Here is a 17,620-nt window from a genome sequence, read left to right on the forward strand (position 1 = left end):
AGAGAGCATCATCAAACCCATTTGCACAGGAAACAGAACACCAGAAAAACTGAGCAGTGAGCACTATTACAAACACACCTCCTCTGTGCGACTGGACTTCTCAGTGGCTTTGGTGACCTGTTCTTCCAGCTTGCTGATTTGCTGAAGCAGTTTCCTGTTCTTGGCTTCCTCCTCGTCTAACTGGCCCTGAACACCAAGAGCATGTTCCTGAAACCAAACCAATAAGAACGTTTAAGCAGATTCCCACAATCTACAGTAAACTGTAATATTAATTTCAGTAATCAAATCATATGATCAACATTTTATGTAATATTATGATTTTTTTTTTCTAGAACATACACTGATGATTTCCATACTATAAGAATGCAAAACAAGCTCTTGTACAGTAATTTGATGGTAATGTGTAGGGCTGCCCCCTAATAGTCAACTAAACGCTAGTCGATGAGAAGAGGCTTAGTCGACCAAAACGTTATTAGTCGGTTAGTCAAAAAAAAACAAAAAAAAAAAACAATTTGCACAGGAGGTGGCGAAGTCCGTGAGGGACAGATCGTTAACGGCGGGTCCTTGTGATAATTACAGTATGTCGGGGAAAGAATCCAAACATTCGCCTATCATCCATCGACCTCAAATATGCCTTATCATTTGAAACATGTAAGTAGCAACTTTACATGGCCGCTCGCTCTAACGTTAACCTAGATAAATGTGCGCAATTATTAGGTGCATATCCAAGTGTTTGTGCGGAGTGAGGAAGCTAAAGTATTAGCACGCTTTACATGCATGATATGGAGGCCTTTTACTTTTTCCATACTGTGGAAGTCAATGGGGTCCATCAACTGTTTGGTTACCAATATTCTTCAAAAAGCTTCTTTTGTTTAGCAGAATAAATAAATTCATAGAGGTCTGGAACAACTTGAGGGCGAGTAAATGATGACAGAATAAATTTTTTTTGGGTGAACTATCCCTTTAAATTAATATAATCGTGATTAGTCGACTAATGGCTTAAATGAATGACTAGTCGACTAGAGACATCTTCAGTCGGGGGCAGTCCTAGTATGCTGCTTTGAAACTGCAAAACAACCCTTAAAACAGATTAAAAAGTAAGGTTCTTTGTGAGCACCTGCATTTGCTTGAGCTCTTCAGTGAGCGCTTCACAGGCTAGCTCGTTCATTTCAGGGGGCGGCGGTTCACTCTGGATATCATCAACGTCCATATCCTCGGCCTGTCCATTCAGATGCTCTGGGCTAGACAACGGCACCAGTCGATTTCGCAAGTTATAGCCTTTTGTGGGCGTAGTCAAGATCTGAGGAGCAGCAGCAGCCATTAAAGCCATTTCAATTTGAAATCATTTTAAAACAGACCAACTTAAAGTCTCCCAACCTTAATGGTCTCAGCATGAATCTTGTTGAGTTGAGACACTTCCTGTTTGCTGTAGGCTTTAGTGGCCTCGATGATATTCTCAAGGTGTTTGTTGGACTTCTCCAGATAGCATTTCTCAGATTCCAGCTCAGCTACCCGTTTTCTGAAGAGTATAATGTTGACACACTGGTCAGAATGATCACATTTTCAGCCACCAAGGACTCCGCAAGCATTTGGGAAGAGACACATGAATGTGACATGAACATACTTGTTGACGTCCTTAAATTCCTCAAAGGCTTGAATTGTTGCTGTGAGCTCTGACTGTTTCTGCAGCAGCTGAACCTTCATTCTCTCCATGGAAACTGATGACAGCGTCTCCATGGTGACAGGGGTGGAGTAGATGGGAGGAGCTAATAATCAAGGCAGTAACATTAGTCTAAGTGATCTCCTTGTGCTTCACATTTAAAGAGCTTTGCAAAAGTCAACTTTTGTGTTGACTTTACTGTAAAGCTATTAATTGAAAATTTTAATTAGTGAAAAGTACTCTTCTTTTTTTTTGTAGTGAAAGGTACCTTTGTTTGTTAAAAATATACAAAAATTATATAATGACCGAGTACATCATAAACAACTAAAGTGTGTGTTAGAAATCAGAAATGGTGAGAGAACATTGTGCTCGGTACATTTTTCGTCTTCAAACCAAAGTTGGGTCTTCAGCCGACAGAGTTTAAATCTCATCTAGCTAGTGCACTTCCCATAATGTTTACGCATTAGGTCAGAATGCGGAGAGTCTGCGTCTTTTATGACCGTTTGAATGTGTTCGACCACATGACTGTTTACACTACTAAAGCAATCTGGTCGAATGCATTTTCAGCTACCTCTGGAAGCGGTTGAAAGTATGCAAGCTCAAAACGTCTTAGACCCTGTTTACACCTGTATTTAGCATCGTCAACCGATTGACCAAAATGCATCTCAATCCCAGGTGTGAAGAGGGCCAGAGACAAGTAGCTTCAGCTACAATTAGGGCTGAACGATATTCTGTTTTAACATCGACATCGCGATGTGCGAATGAGCGATAGTCACATCGCCGGAACATGCGATGTGAAGGGTAACGTTAGTAGTACCCATAAGAGAACGGTAGCACACAGTAAACACGAGTTTGTTGTATGGCTTTTTGCTGGGGTGACATACGCGTTCTGCGTGCCTGCACAGTGATTGGTTCGCTGTGCCGCAGCTCACCGCGCTCACAGCCAACATTCAAAAATGCGCGACGAAGAGGATCTGCGGCATCTGCCGCAAAAAAAGTCAAAATCAGCTATTTGGGACTAGCCTATTTCGTCTACAAAAAGGAGGATGTTGACCAAAAAGAGGTAGGCTACTTTGCTGGAGTGTTATAAAGTTGTGGATGGTTGTCTTTTTTAAACATTCGTTTATTTTTCGTGTTCGCATTTATGAGGAAAAAACAATGTTACGTGACATTACGGACGCGACCGTTATGAAAGCGGCACTAAAAGACTGCTTTAAAACTTTCACAGAAACCTCAAACAGAAAGCACAAAGCCTTTCTTTAAAACGAATTTCGTTTTGTATTAATTGTATCTTAATTTTAATCAGTATTTCATTATCCAATTTCCTGGATTTAATAATGATTAATAATAATTAAAAATAGCAGCCAGCGCCTTAACCGGAGATTAAGCTATCATCCATGAACCGAAACTCAGCGTAAAAGGTAGCATACTCGCCTCACACACCTAAAAAAAAAAGAAAAAAAAAAGAAATATATCTATTATCTACAGAAATCTCTACTTTTAAACAGAACCATTAAAAAAATATATATAGCTATATTTAATCTGTATGAAAAGTGCATTTCTCCCGATCACTGCTGCGAAGATCGCGAGTCAGTATATTGTCAACTTCAGCTTTACAGAAAACACTTGTTTATTAATAAACAATTAAAATGTCTCATTGTATTTTACATATTATGAATCATTACTTTTGCTGGGTCTAGGTGGCGTTTACATGAAAGCGTCACTGAATCAGCACAGAAAACATAATTTTTCAGGTCCTAGAACCCGAAGAACGTTAGGTCCTGTGAAGAACGTTCACCGAATTCTGAGAGAAATATGTTTCTGGAATAAAATATTAAGTGGCCTTTTTGTTACTTGTAATGAAGCTTGCTTATTAGTGAAATTATTAATAACATGGAATGGTAATTATTGACTTTAGCCTGGATTGATGGCTCGCAATATCGCGATATATATCGTTGGGGGAAAAATATCGCAATGTAATTTTTTTTCCAATATCGTGCAGCCCTAGCTACAATGTTTTTAATGTTTAATTAAATCATGTGTGTTTAACTTAGACAACCCTACTTTATACATATCTGCCTAACGACTGTGGCAAACAGTTAAAACGGAGGTTTGAGTTCTTCACCTCCTGTGGTTTCCTCTGGTCTCTGAGCTTCCAGCAGCTCTAGGAAGTTTTTCTCCAGCGCAGTTAACGACTGAACCTTGTTCTCAACGGCAGATCTGACAGAATCCAGAGCGCGCAGGGCTCGATTCTCCTCACGCAGGGCGCAGTTCTCCGCTGCATACCGCATCATCCGTGGGTGGTGTTCCACCTGACAAAAAGAAAAATATTTTTTAGAAAATGTTTGCATAGTTGTAAAACTACTACTAGAAATGACTAGAGAAAGACTACACGCCTGCATATATATAAGCGCATATCTTTGGACTGAGCATGTGTGCGACGTGTGCGTTTTCGCGGGTTTGCGTTTTTGAGGTTTGCGCAGAGATAATGGATAATCGTTTGCACCTTCGAAACTATTTCAGGGAGTGCGTTCTCGAGACACCAGGCACTGTTTTGTGTGGATAGTCGGCCGGAGCGCGTTAAGGGTTTTCCTGTTAGAATGGTGATGTGTTCGCGGCCATTAAATTAATAACTAATGATCTTCGTAATGGAAGTGAATCAATCAATCAAAACTAACTTTAGCTGGAAAATAACTTTATCCTAGAGCTGCTGTAAAGCCTAAACAATCTGTTACGGTAATTTCCTATTATCACTGTAAAGCTGCTTTGAAAAATTGTTAAAAGCGCTATATAAATGAAGGTGACTTGACTTGACTAGGAATATATTAGCAGGTCAACACCAGAACTGAAAGGCATTAAAGGTGTTAAACACCAGTTGAGTTCATTCAATGAATTACAGATTGAACATAGTAGCTGAAACCATTATACAATTCTTTCTAAGGCCTGCTTTTATCGTGTATGTCTACTGACTTAATATGCATGGTTAATATTTAAAAAGAGTGTGTACCATCAAACTACATGTGTACCGCGCCTGAGTCCAACCGAACTGTGCTCTGGCCCAACTCTTCTAAGCGGGCCAGGGACGGTTAAGCGGACCGTGACTGGCCACAGTACGGTGCGATCCCACTAGTCAAACGAACCAGACTTAGAGTGTACTCAATGTAGGCGTTCTGAACCATGCCCGAGCACGTTTGAACCCCAAAGTCAGCTCTTTCCCCCCAAAATGCCCCACTGAATAACAAAGAATAAAGAAACAAAAAGGAGTATGTCTATCTGCAATGGCTCCAGACATGCGACTAAAACATTATTTCATACTGACTGGAACATTTTGCTGACAGTAAAGTAAAAAAAAAAAAAAAAGCCACTAAAAAACATTGGTGGGGAGACGTAAGTGTCTCCATACTAGGAATCCATTGTTTCACAATCTTATTTGTATTTGTGCCAGAAATTTGTGTTTAGTGTAAAAGCTTTTTTGTTATCAGTCTAATAAAACGTAGATATCTAATATCAGCACATGCCTAAATATTGAAATCTGAAGATTTATGTTATGTTATGTTCATTTAATTTTTCCTCTCCACTTTGACTGTTGGATCAAACACATGCTGATCCACGCTATCATTCTGGGCTATGCTGTTGACTTAAACACCACTGGTAAGTGTGTCTACCTGATCTCGAAGCAGACGGATCTCTTCCTGCAGCTCCTGGTTCTGCTGCTCAGGATCTGATCTCTGGCCTGTCTGAAGTTCTTTCTTTAGCTGAGCGATGTAATCATCTCTGAACTTCATGATCATGCGGTTTGACTGGATGAATTTCTCCTTCTGAGCCCAGGCAGCTTCCAGCTGAGACACTTTCTGCTGAAGAGCCTGTAAGAAAGACAGCAGCAGAGGCGACTGTGGTTAAGACTGAGCATAATGGGAAGAAAACGCAAACTCATAATAGAAAGTAAAGTAAAACATGACGGTGAGCAAATTACAGAATTTACATTTTGGGGCATATATACTGTATATATTTTAATTACTTTTAATTTTTATATTAAAATGATTGATTTCCTAATTTTTTTGGTGCGTACCATTGTGTACCATTACTAAATCATGGGCACAGATTATAAGTTCTCAATAATAAAAAAATAATAATAATAATGAAATCAATAAAAAAAGCACCTTCTTCTCCTCCTGTCCTTTCTTCCAGAAGCTCATAGCCTGAATGAACTGTGTCTTATAGGAAACTTCAGGGTCAGAGTCTGCGGCAACACAAACACCAGTTTAAATAATGAATGAATGTGCTCACAGTAGTTGTAGTTTCTGACACTATGTCTAGGCAGAAAGATTGTCTGTGTGAGCTCTGTAATGTGTGTAATACCTGTTTGCTGGTCTGTTGGCGTAATCTCTACAACGCGCCCTTGAGATAGAGCATTTGCAAGCTGTTCCTTTAGTTTTCTCACTTCTGCTTGCAGTTGTCTGACATTACCCTGAGTGTCCTCATTTACCATAGCCTACAGAGACACAAACACACAGATCAGTCTTCACATCTCTTCAAGAATACTGAGAAGATCATGAATGTTCGGATGAATAATTCTGCTGTTCAACCTTATTTTTGATGAGTTTGGCTCTCTGAGCGAACTGCAGAGTGGACAGCGTCTCCCCAAAGCACCTGGAACCCGGATGAACGTTAGCGATGATGTACGTCTTTGCATTTCCGCCCAGAGAGTCCTGACAAAATGAACAGCAGTCAGGCACGATTCACTCATCTGCATTCATTCAGAGTAACGTTCTCAAAGCACCCTCACCCTGAGCAGGAAGGTCAGTTTCGAGTCTCTATAACAAATATGACGGTTTTTCCCATTGGAGACATCCATCAGGGCCATGATCACCTGACCGAGACACATCAGTGACCGGTTTATGCTGCTTGCCTCCTAAAGCATACAAATCAAAGGTTACAGTTAATTTTTAAAGTAATAACAGTGGAGTAACAATGTCTTTAAAGCAGTTGTTTTAAAACTTTTCATTTGGTGGGCAACATCAACACTAAAATTGAATAGTATCTAAAAGTTGAATTAGTGTAAAGTTTCTTAAACATATCTTTAAAGAGCTTAACTTTTACAAATCGTACTTAACTTTTACAATTCATACTTAACTTTGTCACACTAAGAAAGACTACATTGCTACTTTTGCTTGACAAACCGAAATAAATTGGGCTGCACACTTATGTATGACCACAGCCATGTTAATGAAGTAAAGCAACAGAAACACTATACAAATCTGAACCTAAACCCTTATTTTGTTTGAAAACTGAACAGTATGACAACCACTGCTTTAAAGTATTTTGAGAGGTAAATGTTCAACATAAGCACCTTGAGCCGTGAACCCTCTGAATGCGTGTCCCTCTGTCTTTCTGAGCCGGCAAGATCCACCAGGTTGAGCTGAGAGGTCCTGATGTTGACCACTTCATGTCCAGTTTCCTTCGATTCCAACGTCATGGTGAACACTGCATGTGAACGAGAGGATTCGCGGTTCATTGAGGTGGAAGCCACTCGCCGGTTCCGCCATCCCATCGACAACACCTGCAAACACAAACATTCAGAAACACGTCACAAGGTCACAATAGAACTGGCAAAATAGTATAAATAAAGATAATATACAACCAGGTTCCCACAGTTTGGGAAAACCTGAAAATGTGAGATTGCCTAATCAAATTTAAATAGCCACGGTATTTGTGTGAAATGTAGAATGTAAATTGTTCTAGTTGTGCAAAAGTTCTAAAATATTTTTATCGGGTAGACATTTTGTAAAAAGTCTTATCCAGTAAATATCGAACGACTGGAAAAGTCATTGGTAAAAAAAAAAAAAAGGGACCCTGAAGAACATTCAGCTCTTAAAAAGAAAATGTTTGTTCATTACACATTAAAAATATCGTTATACATCATAATTAAGTAAAAATAGAATTAGCAACTTGAGTAGAAGTCACACTGTAGGATATTTCCAAAAAGTTAGTTTGACAAAAAGCCTGAAAAGAGTCTTGCAGTTTGAAAGCTAAAAAGGTCTGTTGCTAGTGTGTTTTTTTTTGACAACTACTCGAGGTCAACATGTGCGAGACCTGATAGGCCTCTGCAGCAGATGCAGCGTATTTCTCCACAGCTCCTTCTACAAAGACGCCCCTCTTGATGTCCTCTCGCAGGAACAGGCTGGTGGACACACTGTCCAACAGGTCATAAATCTGCTCGTTGTAGATCTCTATAAACGAACACTTGCAGAGGAAGCTCTTCGTCCCACCAGACTGCACAGAAAAACAGAAAGAATTAATAAACACCACAAAGCACAACACCAAATAAATAATTTACTGTACCCACTGATTAAGAAATGTAAAAACGTCAATGCCTCTAATCTATTTCACAAGGAAAAGAATAAAACACACTTGGAAAAATTATTTTATTCTGTAAGTGCCCTTATCAGCATGTTGTTCACTGAGGTCATGTCAGACGTGTTCAAGTGAACACTAATAACTCCAGGGGTGTAACGATACCCTCGTGGCACAGTTCGATACCACGATACGATATTATTGCGATACTCCAAGACATATGGTAAAAAGTTAACAAAAAATTTACTGTTGATTAACATGCGAAATTCGGAATTACATTGTGTGTGTAAATGAATAGGCCTGGACTTGTTGCTGGAAACGCAATTCAATAGACAACAGGACAATAGAGACACCAGAATAAAAATATTCATGATTCTGAAGCTGAAAATACAGAATTATGTTAGATGAATATGCTTGCACTCTGACTCTGACACTGACTAGATATATTTAAAATAATGTAGGCCACTTTTTACTGGTAACATCAGACATTTGGCCTTCTCAGGACACACAGATATTCCCCCACTGCATTATTATACATTATATATATAGTAGTTTAATGTAGTACTGACACGAAAACTCTGAAAACATGATTTTTTTCTCTCACAGTAATTTTAATTTGGGGTTAACTTCACACAATACATATTGTTGCATTTTTGTATTGCAATATCTTGTTTGTGACACTATATATTGTTACACCCCTACTAATAAGACATTAAAAATACATAGTATTATGACACACTGAGGGGCAAAAGAGAAGAAGAAATGTTGTATCAACAATGTATTGCAACATGTATCAAATGTTTTGTTTTGTTCTCCTACAAAAGCTGATTGAACATGCACTTGTCATGATGACAACAGCAAAGTTCATCGTAGCTCTAATTAGAACAAATCCCACATCAGAGAGCCCTATTTTACTGTGATGTACTGCCCAATTCAGTGGAAGAACACAGACATTCTAGAATAACTAAAACAACATATACATTTCACTAATTTCCAAGTTTTGAGCTGGTTCTGAATGAGAGGTTCTTGGGAGTCCCATGCACACATCATTTATTTAAACAGCAAGATACCTCAATGAGTGTGCAATTAATTGGCAACATTAAATTAATCTAGAATTATTTTACATTTATTGAAACTTGTCTCACCCGTTCCACCTCTCGATTGATGAGGAAGAAGAGGTATTCAAAACTACGAGGAATCACACCACGCAGCTCATCGGAGAAATTATCCAGCTCTGAGGGACCTGCAGACACAAAATACATACACCAGTCCAGTGTTTCCCACAGAATTAGATTCTATTTGCGGTGGTGTGGTGTTTGGGGACCGGGGGGGGCGGGGTGGGGGGGGGGTGATTAAGTTAAATATATCATATATATATATATATATATATATATATATATATATAATGTTTATATATATATATATATATATCATATATTTTTATTGACAAGTACACATTCCCATTGCCAACACTTAGTGTCAGATAACTTAAAGACTTTGCCATTGCTACATTTCTATGCTATGACTGCTCCACAGACTTTTTGTTGCAAATTTTGCTCACACACAAACCTGGAACTGGACACACACACACACACACACACACAAACTTACTGACACACTCAAACACAGGCTCACACACTCAAACACAGGCTCACACACACTCACACATTCAAAAAGACTCACACACACAGATTCAAACACAGACACACACTCACACTCACTCAGACCCAAACACAGACTCAGACACACACACACACACACACACCAAACTGGACCTGGAGGTGGACACACACAGACTCAGACACACACACACGCACACCTGGAGATTGAGGTGGACAAAAACCAACACACACCAACCTGAACCTGGAGATAATAATAATATAATGTCTAGTCTGGTGGCTGTGATATGAGCCTACCAACGTCCGTTGCAATGATTTTTGGAATGACTGATCGCGAGAGGAACAAATGACGTTTTAGTCGCATAACATCGGTTAATGGAAACGCCGTCATTTCGCAATAGTTGTAACGTTAATTGATATTTATAAAAAAAAAAATCGCAAAAGTTTTGCGCGAATCTGTAATGAAACGCGACCGCGCTTAACATCTAGACAACTTCTCAGAGTTATGTTGAGCAACAGTGTTCATTATACTAACCATTCAACTCCGGATTGATTCTGGAATCTTCGCTGGGGGAATAAGCATTAAGCACCGGCAACAATCCGCCCTCTACATGCTCATGGTTTGATTCAGATCGTGCGGTAAGAGAAGGAGGGGCTAGTCGTGCCTCCATTGTCAGTTTGTGAGAGAGAGGGGGAGCAAGCAGCGCGAATAAAATACAATTTGACCCATATTAAATAGTTAAAAAATCTGAATCAATCCGTGGCGGTCAGGGTTGATATGTGGCGGGCCGCCACAAATTAATGAATGTATGGGAAACCCTGCAGTCTGTATGCTTACAGTGCTCCCAACAAAGTAAATGGAAACTCCTGGAAAAGTCACACTTGAGACATTTTTAAATGACCGGTGTCAGCTGTTGTGATTTGTAGTGCATGAATGCAGTCGGTTCCCTTCAAGTTCACTCATGATATATATTGCAATGTTATTAAAACGTTTGGTAACACTTTACAATAAGGTTCATTATGTTAAATACCTTAGTTAACATAAACTAAGAATGAACAATACTTCAGCATTTATTAATTTGAACATTTACGAATACTTTATTAAAATCAAAGGTTGTATTTGTAAACATTAGTTAATGCACTGAACTAGCATGAACAGCTGGATTTTAATTAACTAACATTAACAAGGATTAACTAATATAGTAACAAATGTATTGCTCATTGTTAGTTCATGTTAGTTAATGCATTAACTAATGAACCTTAAGTGAAGCTCAAGTGTCTAAATACTTTTTGGGAGCTACTTCATGTTTGCACACAGTCAAAAAGCTGACTAGTTCGCAAACTGACACTTACCCAGCATGGTGAAGGTCTTTCCTGAGCCCGTCTGTCCACTGAAAAACAAATACAACGTCATGAATCGACTAGGCTCTGACATTTTTAAAACAGGAACCACACAGGAACTCACTAGGCAAAAATGGTGCCGTTGTATCCGTTCATGCACGACTCCACGATGTTTTTAGCCACGCTGGAGAACACCTCCTCCTGAGAGACACAAAGAGCAGTGGATGAGATGTTCCTCGACTGATCTTCAGCCAGAGAAGACACTTCTGTAGCCCTGTCTCACCTGGCTTGTGTTCATGTCAGCCACATGGTCGTAAGTGAAGGTCCGAGGCTCTGGTTTGCAGTGCAGTCTGACAGTGTGCGGTGAGCTCACGGTCAGGCACAGACTGTGATCGCCGTCTGTTGTTAACCCAGAGCCTTGAGTCAGCGGCCGGACCCGCACAAACACCTTGATGGCATCTCCATCACTGCATGAGGACGTTAGAGGAGGAAATGAGTCTCGGACGGTAGAACACACATCTGTTTGCTCCACATTCAGTATAAAGGGATGCAACCATACAAATTTGTATGATAATTTTACACATTTTTTTTAAGATGCGTTTCACTCCTTCAATAATCTGTCTTCTTTAAAAAGAGAAACCAGTCTGTATTCCAACACGTTCATGAACTACAACCATCAAAGTTGAGATCTGTGCTCAAAAGCGGAGTGATAGTTTAATGACCAGCGAAGATAAGGGGAAGAAAAGCGCAATTAATTAGTTTCTACCAGACAAATGTCAACCGACCGGCATGATAAACTCTGCCATTCTATCAGGTAACTGAGAACATTCAGTGTTGGGTAGATTACTTACAAATAGTAGTTAGTTGCTGATTCCAAATTACATGACAAAAATTGTAGTTAGTAATGCAATCTAGATTGCTCAATTTAGTTAATTTATTCGGACTCCTTTTTGATTACTTTTGACCAAATTCGTTTATCACATTGATCTGGATAGGATAATCTTGTACATTATTGATATAAAAATACAAAGAGAAAGAAAATATATTCCAATCTTTATCAACAACAGTACATTACGTCAGGGTTTCCCAGAATGGGGTTTGTGAATTTAATAAAAAGCTATCAAGTAAAAATTTAAATAAATAAATAATAATAATAATAATAATTTAGTTTTTCCCTGCATGTCATGTGACCATTAACGACATCAGAGAACCATGAACTTCATTTTATTATTATTATTATTATTGACTTATTTGTATTATTGACCTATTAACTTAAAACATAAGGGCTTCCTTCCAGTAAATGTATTAGGGCAAAAGAGGTTCAGCTAACAAAAAAAAGCTGAAGAATCCCTGTATTGCATGTAGACATGAAATGACGATCATTTGAACATTTTAATATACATGGTTAAATAACTCACTGAAAAATCATTCAAATAATAATTAATGTGCTCATCAGGAGCTGATTAGATATGCAATGTTGGGAAAACACTTCCTACAAATGAAATGATCAAATGCTGTGGTTGTCAGGTTTCAGTGACAGTGGCTGGTCTGTGTACCTGGAAGACCTATATAAACCGTATAGGCTTTTCTTTCTTTTTTTAGAAATATATTTTAATATAACAAAGAAGTAGAATCAATGCATAGCATAATTTCATATTTTTGTAAGAATAACATGTAACCATTAGCTGTAGTCTGATTACGAGTTTTTAAAAAGTGTAATATAATCGGATTAATTACTCAATTTTGGGGATCTGATTACGTAATCCATTTTAACATGTAAATCAGTTACTACCCAGCACTGCTCGGTGTAGATAGATAATGGTTTACAACATTAGCGGAAATCTCTTTCACTCTTTAACGTGAGCTCAGTGTTAGCACAGTCAGCGGTGTTTACTATCTTTTGGCTGTGTGTATATTGATGTACCTGTTGATGTTTGATTCCGCGGTTGCTGAAAGGAAACATAAAAAATAAAACACAATTATAACAAAACTATAGTAAACATGGTGCTAATATTAACGACAACAAAGCTCGTCAGTAAACATTGACGTGTACTCGACCCCAACAGTAAATATCTTCTGTTTATTCGATGTAATAAACATTAAACATGTAGTAAACATTTCGGCTATTTGCTTTAGTATCATATGCGAAGATTGAGATCGCTACATTAACTCATAGCATGAGTAAATAATCCTCACCTTTGCCTTTAAGATTCATGATTCATTCTTGATCGACAGATACAAAATTTGGCGCCTTCTTCTTCTTCGTCTTCTTCTTCGTCTTTGTGTTTTAAGGGCCGCTCGTAACCTGGATGTCGCACTACTGCCCTCTCCTGGAGTCATGAACTCCTGCATTCTTCACTGCACTTGCATATTTTCCCCATCAGTTCTGTTTTAATTATGAAATTTTTTCAAAGTGCTCATTATCTTGTCCGGTTCTGCCAAATTCCAGTTTCTCAAGCGTCAACCGAGTGTTTTCTTAAACATCTTAATTTGTGTTTATGAAGAAATAACAGATGGTGAACAATGAACATACATTGGTAGCCTGAATACTTAGAAACCCGAAACAGGAACCAAATACAGGAACTATGATGACATTACAATTAAATTTACTAGTTATATTCTCAGTGAATTACTTGAACCATTTTTATACTGCAATTATACTTATAAGTTTTATTTAAGCAAAATTATTTAAGCATCTACTATTTAACATATTTTGCTCTATATTCACTAAAAAAAACGGAGTATGTTCAATAAAAATATCCATAAGCCTATAATAACATGTCAGACACCATTTTACTACATTTTGTTTTTTAATTCAATGTCAAAATTGTAAATTCATTAACAGTTTACTAAAATGCATACAATATAGTTCACCCAAATGCCTGCATTCAGCTCTTTGCTTCTCTAAAGACATAATCTGTGGTGATCTTTACAATCTGACTTCAGCTGAACAGAAACAATGCATTATTCTCCGGTTATCACTGTAATGATGCTTTATAAACAATCGGTATTGTATACAGCACTATATAAATGAAGAAAATCCTAGCTGAAAAGTCGTCGTCTCCTCCTCCTCCTCCTCACAATTATATGGCACAATCTATATTTTATCCCCTAGCCGAAAAGTTTCTGCATTTTTACATTTAAAAAGTTCCTTATAAATGGATGATTTTAAGCCATTTTCCTCATCAGGACCAAAAATGTCCCCACAAGGACAATGATTTAAAATTTTACCATCTTTGTGGGGACATTTTGTCCCAATAACAGGGTTTACTAACCATATGCACACATCAAAATAAACAGTAGTGCCATTTTGCAGTTTTAACTGAATAGCAATCTCTGCAAATGCTTTAGCAATACAAATGTAAGAATGTCATGGCAAAAAAAAAAAAAAAAAAACACCTTAAAACTGACACTGGCAAATCACCCCTAAAAGAGCAACAGTGACAGAAAAATAAAGTGTATATGAAGTAAGTGCAACAGTCACAAATTTTTTTTTTTTTTTTTGTGTGTGTGTGTGCGCATTTGTCACAAAAAGACTAATTTTTGTACCACTTCGAAAAAAGATATCAGTAGTCAACATTTGAAGTGGATCAAAAAAGTTTGATAAAGCAAGTTCGTAACGATAATAAATTGTTTAAGAGAGCGAAAACTAACTCTTTAGATACATTTGTGGTGGCTCTTAAAAGAGCCGTTGTGGGTTGACGCAGACGCGGGTTTAAGCGCGCTCTCCGCGGATGCGGCGGGCCAGCTGAATATCTTTGGGCATGATGGTGACCCTCTTGGCGTGGATGGCGCACAGATTGGTGTCCTCAAACAGACCGACCAAATAAGCCTCGCTGGACTCCTGCAGGGCCATGACAGCGGAGCTCTGGAAGCGCAGGTCCGTCTTGAAGTCCTGAGCGATTTCTCTCACCAGCCGCTGGAAGGGCAGTTTGCGGATCAGCAGCTCGGTGGACTTCTGATAGCGGCGGATCTCCCGCAGAGCCACGGTCCCGGGTCGGTAGCGGTGAGGCTTCTTGACGCCACCGGTGGCCGGAGCGCTCTTACGGGCGGCTTTAGTAGCGAGCTGCTTCCTCGGGGCTTTACCACCGGTGGATTTACGAGCGGTCTGCTTGGTTCTTGCCATTGCTGCGGGTTTCTTCTCTCTGTCCTGCTTGTGCTGGAAGGAAATGCTGCTATACGTTATACATCCGCTTTTAAAGCATTGTACCGCCACGAGCTCATAGTGTCGCGACTGGCTAGTGTGTGACGTGTGCTTATGACTGCTGGCCAATGACTGCGTGTTCCCTCTTTTCAAACAAGCGGAGGATTTCCCGCTCAATGTGCTTTGTTCCCTTTACTACTTTGCGCATGAAACAACCTATGTGCTTTATACTTATTTTTTTGTATTTATTTGTTAAGTGTTTATTTTATTCGTAATGGTTGTGCAGCTCTCGGATTTTAACAGAGTACATCACCATAAGCACAACAAACCAAACAGAACACAACCCAAAGAACGATATCCATCAAACAAGTACATCTCAGGATTATGCTCATAGGCATGAACACTTTGTTCCTGCTATTGTATAACGTAATTTACTTGTCCATACTGAGTGATTGTATAATTTAGGCTACTTGATTTTTATCGTTAACTTTCTAATAACCCTCAGCTTTTAAAATATTCGAAACACAATGTGCTCTCTATGAGATGAAATGGGTGGCTCTTAAAAGAGCCTTTGGTTTTAATGTAACCGAGTCGTTTATTTAGATTTGGAGGGTTTCTCGGTCTTCTTGGGCAGCAGCACAGCCTGGATGTTGGGCAGCACGCCGCCCTGAGCGATGGTCACTCGGCCCAGAAGTTTGTTGAGCTCCTCGTCGTTGCGCACCGCCAGCTGCAGGTGACGGGGGATGATGCGGGTCTTTTTGTTGTCCCGAGCGGCGTTTCCAGCCAGCTCCAGGATCTCAGCGGTGAGGTACTCGAGCACCGCCGCCAGATAAACAGGAGCTCCGGCACCGACGCGCTCGCCGTAGTTTCCTTTGCGCAGAAGTCTGTGAACACGGCCGACGGGGAACTGCAGTCCCGCCCTAGAGGAGCGAGTCTTTGCCTTCGCTCTGGCTTTACCACCGGTTTTGCCTCTTCCGCTCATTTTATTTTCTTAAATACAGGTATTACAATCTTCTAAATCAAAGTGAAGAGAATGAGTACCCGTTTTCTCCACTTACTGCCTTTAAAGGGGAATGCAGGTCGCCCATTGGTTTAGAGTCTATAAAGATTCAAACCAATCACTGGCCTTCGCTCCAAAGCCCAACCCCCTATTCTAGCGGGAATAATTATGCACTAAGTATGTATCAAGTATTTGTGACCATCAATTGATAGAAGAGCTGAAACTATTGAAATATTTGTGATAGAAAATTCATGAAAATGCTTAACAGATGTTTAGGGAATTAATATTAATTTAACAATGTCTTTTTTCTGTCCACACACTCCACACAGTTAATATGTGTAAAAAAAAAAAAGAAAGAACTAAAATGGTGAAATAACAATTTAAACAAGCTTTTCAAATAATTCACTTCAATATCAACATGCTACTAGGGTTTGATACGCACACTTTATAACATGTATATATGCACACCATATAACATCTATATATGGATATTATACACTGTTCCTACCAAAAGTAATATACATTTCACACACTATATTCTGTGCACAATAGCCTTCTGATACTATGTTATATATTATGTTTCTAATGTAATATTGGAGTATTATCACCGTGCATATAGCCGGATATGGGGTTGTTTTTATTCTCACAATTCCCCAGCATGTTGTGGGTATATATTCTGTTTGTGTATTGTATCCTATTTGGACTGTGATTACTGCCTGAACCCTGGTCATTTTTAATATATATATTTTTTATATGTATAAAATAGATCGCTCAACTTGATTGATTCAAGACTAGGTCACTTATTTTTGACAAAAAGTATTTTATATATATATTTTTTTATATAGTTAGCCCTCACAGTGTGCAGTCCGCCTCGCCCGCTGTCACAATTCACAAAAGCGTGGCAGAGAGAGTACACAACCATCTGGCAAAACGCTCTGTAGAGACAATCGATTAATCATTAACATCCATAGTCTCTACACACATAAATGGAGAGTTTTCACAAATTTGTGCAGGTCAAATTGGTGAAAGTGTATGTGGCCTCTATAACAGCATTCCACGTGCACGTTGATAATTGCCCAGTAGGTAGAAATGACATAGTGGTACGATTCTTAAAGGAACACACCGACTTTTTGGGACTTTAGCTTATTCACCATATCCCCCAGAGTTAGATAAGTCCATAAATACCCTTTTCATTTCCGTGCGTGCTGTAACTCTGTCTAACGCACCCACCGCTAGCCTAGCTTAGCACAAATACTGGAGGTCCATCTAGCCTCCCAATAAGTGACAAAATAAAGCCAACAGTTTCCTATTTACATGTTGTGATTTGTATAGTCACAGCGTATACAAATAACAAGGTCACATGAGACACAGCCATCTTCTAACCGTATACATACTAGGAACTATATTCAAGTCAAGTCAAGTCATCCTCATTTATATAGCGCTTTTAACAATGTAGATTGTTTCAAAGCAGCTTTACAGAGATAAACGTATAATTTATGGTA

The 17,620-nt window shown here is 38.9% G+C and overlaps 3 protein-coding genes across 4 annotated transcripts in view; all 3 read right to left on the reverse strand.

The window, feature by feature from the left end:
- Positions 1-13,344, reverse strand: part of kif15 (kinesin family member 15) — a 41,168-nt gene extending 27,824 nt beyond the window's left edge. The window contains exons 1-18 of one of the 2 annotated variants that reach the window (XM_084397883.1): positions 13,171-13,344; positions 12,899-12,923; positions 11,258-11,441; positions 11,099-11,175; positions 10,987-11,024; positions 9,160-9,257; positions 7,754-7,933; positions 7,011-7,220; positions 6,447-6,572; positions 6,247-6,369; positions 6,020-6,152; positions 5,821-5,900; positions 5,326-5,523; positions 3,786-3,972; positions 1,625-1,766; positions 1,378-1,519; positions 1,118-1,300; positions 79-207 (exon numbers count right to left, since the gene is read on the reverse strand). In XM_084397883.1, the coding sequence (XP_084254009.1) occupies positions 79-207; positions 1,118-1,300; positions 1,378-1,519; positions 1,625-1,766; positions 3,786-3,972; positions 5,326-5,523; positions 5,821-5,900; positions 6,020-6,152; positions 6,247-6,369; positions 6,447-6,572; positions 7,011-7,220; positions 7,754-7,933; positions 9,160-9,257; positions 10,987-11,024; positions 11,099-11,175; positions 11,258-11,441; positions 12,899-12,923; positions 13,171-13,189 (2,274 nt within the window). In that variant the 5' untranslated portion in view covers positions 13,190-13,344. Of the gene's footprint in view, positions 1-78; positions 208-1,117; positions 1,301-1,377; positions 1,520-1,624; positions 1,767-3,785; positions 3,973-5,325; positions 5,524-5,820; positions 5,904-6,019; positions 6,153-6,246; positions 6,370-6,446; positions 6,573-7,010; positions 7,221-7,753; positions 7,934-9,159; positions 9,258-10,986; positions 11,025-11,098; positions 11,176-11,257; positions 11,442-12,898; positions 12,924-13,170 lie in introns of both variants that reach the window. The other variant, XM_084397882.1, reaches the window with a different exon arrangement.
- Positions 13,345-13,718: 374 nt separating this feature from the next.
- Positions 13,719-15,903, reverse strand: LOC311283586 (histone H3.2-like). The gene has a single exon (XM_084398096.1). It carries the CDS (start codon positions 15,098-15,100, stop codon positions 14,690-14,692), a length of 411 nt encoding a protein of 136 aa, XP_084254222.1. The 5' UTR covers positions 15,101-15,903; the 3' UTR covers positions 13,719-14,689.
- LOC311283587 (histone H2A-like) lies at positions 15,714-16,100 on the reverse strand (the record flags this gene model as incomplete). Its single annotated transcript, XM_084398097.1, has 1 exon — positions 15,714-16,100. The coding sequence occupies one exon, from the start codon at positions 16,098-16,100 to the stop codon at positions 15,714-15,716; it is 387 nt and encodes a 128-aa protein (XP_084254223.1).
- Between the last annotated feature and the right edge of the window lie 1,520 nt (positions 16,101-17,620).

The sequence above is a fragment of the Rutilus rutilus genome (genome assembly GCF_951802725.1).
Source record: "Rutilus rutilus genome assembly, chromosome: 23".
NCBI classification, from domain to species: Eukaryota; Metazoa; Chordata; class Actinopteri; order Cypriniformes; family Leuciscidae; genus Rutilus; species Rutilus rutilus.

What these genes read in the sequence shown, in the direction of transcription:
- LOC311283586 (XM_084398096.1), bottom strand. Translation starts at nt 15,100, where the DNA reads ATGGCAAGAACCAAGCAGACCGCTCGTAAATCCACCGGTGGTAAAGCC.